General features: G+C 49.7%; 1 protein-coding gene across 4 annotated transcripts in view; it reads right to left on the bottom strand.

The window, feature by feature from the left end:
• Mpp2 (membrane palmitoylated protein 2) overlaps positions 1-4,749 on the bottom strand; it is a 34,134-nt gene that overhangs the window by 22,861 nt on the left and 6,524 nt on the right. For all 4 annotated transcript variants that reach the window (XM_005369138.2, XM_026790179.1, XM_013354447.2 and 1 more), the window contains one exon: positions 3,919-4,037. In XM_005369138.2, coding sequence (XP_005369195.1) covers positions 3,919-4,037 — 119 coding nt within the window. The remainder of the gene's footprint in view (positions 1-3,918; positions 4,038-4,749) is intronic.

Genomic DNA, 4,749 nt, shown 5'->3' with positions numbered 1-4,749 from the left:
TTTATTATGTATACAATATTCTGTCTGTGTGTATGCCTGAAGGCCAGAAGAGGGCACCAGACCCCATTACAGATGGTTGTGAGCCACCATGTGGTCGCTGGGAATTGAACTCAGGATCTTTGGAAGAGCAGGCAATGCTCTTAACCTCTGAGCCATCTCTCCAGCCCCTGCAGCTGGATCTTTAATCATGCTGGGAATCCAGGAGACAGCTGTTGAATAGATGATGGAAAGAATGAATGAATGAATGAATGAATGAATGAATGAATGATGAATGAGGGAATGAATGAGTGAGGGAATGAATGAATGAGGGAATGAATGAATGAGGGAATGAATGAGTGAGAGAATGAATGAATGAATGAGGGAATGAATGGGTGACAGAGACAGCAATCCCTCTCTGGAAATCTGTCAAGTGCTTGGGCAAGGCCATCAGGGAATGAGTGTTACTGAGGGAAGTCACTCTGAAGGAAGCTGGATACCACTCAGCCCTGACCCTGTGACCCACAGATGTGGCGTAACCCATACAACCCTGAATCCAGCTTTGGAAGGTTACAGATGTTGAGGCTCAAAAATTCATGCATTCAGCACTTCCATTGCCAGGTCCACCCCAGAGAAATCCTCACATTGTGCATAAACACACGGATATAAGGACATTTTCATCAGTGCTGTCCTTTTCAGGGAAAAATCTGCACCACCACCCTCATCTCCCAGAAGGGAGACACCAGACTCTACGCTCGACACACGTCACAATTAGAACACAATAGTTCAATGAATCTCACCATCTTTACCTATACTTAGATCAAGAACTTTACTCCCTACATAAACTAGAAATCTCAAAGACAGAAGCAGATTATACTATCATTCCATTTATGGGCAATTTAAAGGCATGGATAACAAGGGCATATTATTAGTGGTTAAACCCATATATAGATAAGGATAGCAAGCATTCTGGGAAATGACATCACCAGCATTTACCCTTGGGAAGGGACAGCAGTAGAAATGAGGAAGGGGGGAGTGGATTTAACAAACAACATTTGTATTCCTTCAGCAGAACGAGTAAAAGTTGGAAAGAGGGCTCGGCAGTTAAGAGCACTTCTTGCTTCTGCTGAGGGACCCAAGTTCGGTTCCCAGCACCTACATCAAACGATTCACAACCTCTGCAACTTCAGCACCAGGCAAGCTAATGCCCTCTTCTGGCTTCTGGAGATACCCATGCACAAACATACATACACATAAAGAAATGAATGTATTTTTAAAGGGCTTTAAAAAGAAAGCCAAAAATAACAGTCTCAGTATTAATGTTACAGAGATGGGTATTGGGGGAGTGGTTACATTGGTTTTTCTCAGTCTTTTCTATTTATCCACTCAAAAAACATTCAGTAAAAGCCAATTATGTGCCAAACACTGTTTTAGGCTCTGAAGACATGGCAGTCATCCAGACAGACAAACCTTCCTGCCTGCCTGGAGCACAAGTGCTCAACATTTGAACACAAATAATTCCCCCTCATCGTCTAAGAGACAGGGTCTCACTGTGCTGCCCAGACTTGCCCTGCACGGGGCTCAAGCAATCCTCCTGCCTCAGTCTCCACAGTAGCTAGCACTACAGGCATGTGTGAGTTTTTGCTTTAAATTTTTTTTAAGAAAAGTTATCTTCAATGACCACAGAATGCAAAAAGCAACCTCCCTTTTCTTGTAGCCTCCAATCATCTTTTCTCTTCCTCAGAATTTCTCAGACTTTTTAATCATCTGCTCTTTTCTGTGTTTTGATTGTTTTTGTTCGCTCTGAATGTTTATTTTTTGTGGTTTCTGGATTCAGCATTTCCTGGAAGCCCAGAGGGACCTCAAACTCTCTGAGGCTGACCTTCAACTCCCTTGCTTCTCGCGCCTCTACATCCCAAGTGCTGGGATTAAACAAATAAATCATCATGCTGGGTTCTTGTGGTTTTTTTTACAGGGCTTTACTATGTTGCCCAAGCTACCAAACACTTGTACATGGGCATTAACGTATGCCAGATGTGTCCCTTCCTCCAGCAGGACCTAATACACACCACATAAACATACGCACACATGTGCACACACACATACACACAAAGAAAAGACAAAGGAAACCCTACCGCCCTCTATACTGCCTCTCTGTCCTATAATCCCTCCCCATCATTCATTTCTGAAGACCCAGCTGACTGCCTGAGTCTCATTCCCATATCACCTGCCATTGGCTCTGATTCCCAGGTGCATGTAGCCACGCCCACCTCGCTACAGCTTTTTCCCTCCAGGATCTCTTTAATGCCCCTGAACAACAGACTCATCTGTAGCAGCCACACCCTGTATGGTCCTGCCATCCCCCTAGAATGTCCTCCTTGGAAATATTCCACTTCCTACCTCCCTCTCTGGCCTTGGCCTTCTCTTCCATCTCTACACCCTCACCACACCCCAGCTATGGTGCAATCTCAGACAGACCCCACTCCTCCCAGCCAGGGCCCCAAGGTCATGTTTTCAATCTCAGGCTTCTTCCATGTCTCCACCTACCTCTGAGCCCAGGATCAAAAGCCCACCTTCTTCTTCCTCTTGGGGAAGGGGTTGAGTCATCCCACCCAGGGAAGTCAGTGCCTATCACGGGCTGACTGTCTGGGTCCCTATGTACTAGATCCTCTCCCCTTCAGTGACTGGTCAAACTTTGCTTCTGATCCCCTGCTTGGACCTTGACCCTTGAATCCCAGGAGAGGAATGCCTGCCTTTCCTCAGATTTCCCAGTGATCAGCCTGACTTCCAGCATGCCCAGCCTTGCCTCCAACCCAGCCCAGGAGCACCCTCCTTCCCCCAGGATCACTCCCCTTCCCCCAGGAGCACCCCCTTTCCCCCAGGAGCACTCCCCTTCCCCCAGGAGCATCCCCCTTCCCCCAGGAGCACTCCCCTTCCCCCAGGAGCATCCCCTTTCCCCCAGGAGCACTCCCCTTCCCCCAGGAGCATGTCCTTTCCCCCAGGAGCACCCCCTTTCCCCAGGAGCATCCTCCTTCCTCCAGAAGCACCCCCTTCCCCCCCAGGAGCACCTCCTTCACCACAGGAGAAGATTCCCTCTCTTACTGTTGCACCCTCTCTACTAAAGTCAACACCAGCCTCCCCCACTTACAGCAGAACCTTGGGTTCCTCATTATGTCCTATCCCATACCATCTCAGCACTACGCTCCTCCTAGCTCTAACTACCACGTGATCTTTAACTGGTCTCTGAAACTCTCCATTTGGCTGCCAGAGCTGGGGGAGGGGGGCTCCCAAACTCCTATGTCACTGTCCCTTCTTGCCTAAAATGTACAGAGCTTGCTTGATACTTGAGGAACAATATCTGAGGCCCCAGGCATGACCCTCAGTGCCCTCCACAACCTGCCACCATCTTCACAGCTCACTGTCCTTGTCTGGCACCTGAGGCCCCAGCTTCACACATCCAAATACCTCTCACTTTGATGAGTCCTCCATACTCAGCTAGCCCCTCCCCCTCTTGGCCTCCTCTACCCCCAGAGGCTCAGGTAGGTCCTGTCCTTGATGCTCCTCCAAGCATGTGCGCATCCGCTCCTAAAGTGCCATGATGAAATTCTCCTAATTTTCTCTTTTCCTGAGTCTGCCTCCCACCTGGCACACATGCATCAACACCCAAAGGCAGAGAAGTGGGCAGGACCAATCTGGAGATTCCAATACCCATGCATGCTCTTCCCTCAGTCAGATGTTCCCCTTGCCACCTCTCACCAGCCAGGTGCAGCCACATGCAGCCAGGTGCAGCCAGGTGCAGCCAGGTGCCACGGAAGCTCATCTACCTGCACCCTCAGGTTCCTCACCCAGGCATGATATCCTTCCACACCCTTTCAGGTGGCTCCTTCCGTCATGTGCCCCATTCCTAGGGTTCCCGAGACCCACCTCCCTGATACACCATACCTTGGCCAGGGATCTGACTATGGGACTTTCCATAATGCCTCGAAGGAAGATCAGGTCCAGTTCTGCAGCTCCGGTGGCGTTGGGGAGGGATCCCAGGTTGTCCAAGACTTGCTGCATGGCTGGGGAAGGGGCAGTGAGATGCTGAGTATCAGCTGGACACAGAAGAAGAAAGTTCAGCACAAACCCTCCCCTATCCAGCCCCATAGAAGACAGCCAGCAGCACTTACTCTCCTCTCACAGACTCCCAGGCAGAGGTCCTGGGGACAGGCAACAGTTTTCTTGACCTTTTTTTCCACCCTAAGCAAGGCCAGCCTGAGAAAGTAGGAGGCTACCAGCAGCAGGAACCAGACCAAGGAGCAGGGGCAGGTGTCCCCTTTCCAGATTCTGCCCAGCACCAAAGACTCAGACATCCCACTCAACTTCTAGCTGGGTCAAAGCATGAGGACACAACCACCTGTAGCTGGCAGCCCAGGGGTAAGACAGTGCTTAGAGGGGGGTCCCGGAGTCCAAGCATACCCAAGCAGGCAGCATTGCCAAAGGCCAGGGTCAACGCAGCACCTGTCTGAGTTACATACCACTAGCTTAGTGTGATACAGCACGATTCTCTAAGAGACATCATTATTTAGAAATTAATGCATGATTTTAAAAAAAAGTCAAAACAGAAGCCTGGAATAACAGCAGGGGCTGGAGAAACAAGCACCCAGGGATAGCTGTGGGTACCAAGGATAGATGTCAAAAACCACATCGCCCCAGGGTTGAGCACTATCAGCCTGGGATGAGATGCAGCCAAGGACATCAGTACACCTAAAACTGGTCTCCGAGAATGGGGTA

This window comes from Microtus ochrogaster, unplaced genomic scaffold (assembly GCF_000317375.1).
Source record: "Microtus ochrogaster isolate Prairie Vole_2 unplaced genomic scaffold, MicOch1.0 UNK44, whole genome shotgun sequence".
NCBI lineage: Eukaryota > Metazoa > Chordata > Mammalia > Rodentia > Cricetidae > Microtus > Microtus ochrogaster.
Note: the sequence above shows the minus strand (reverse complement) of the source record. Positions and strands in the feature narration are given on the sequence as shown.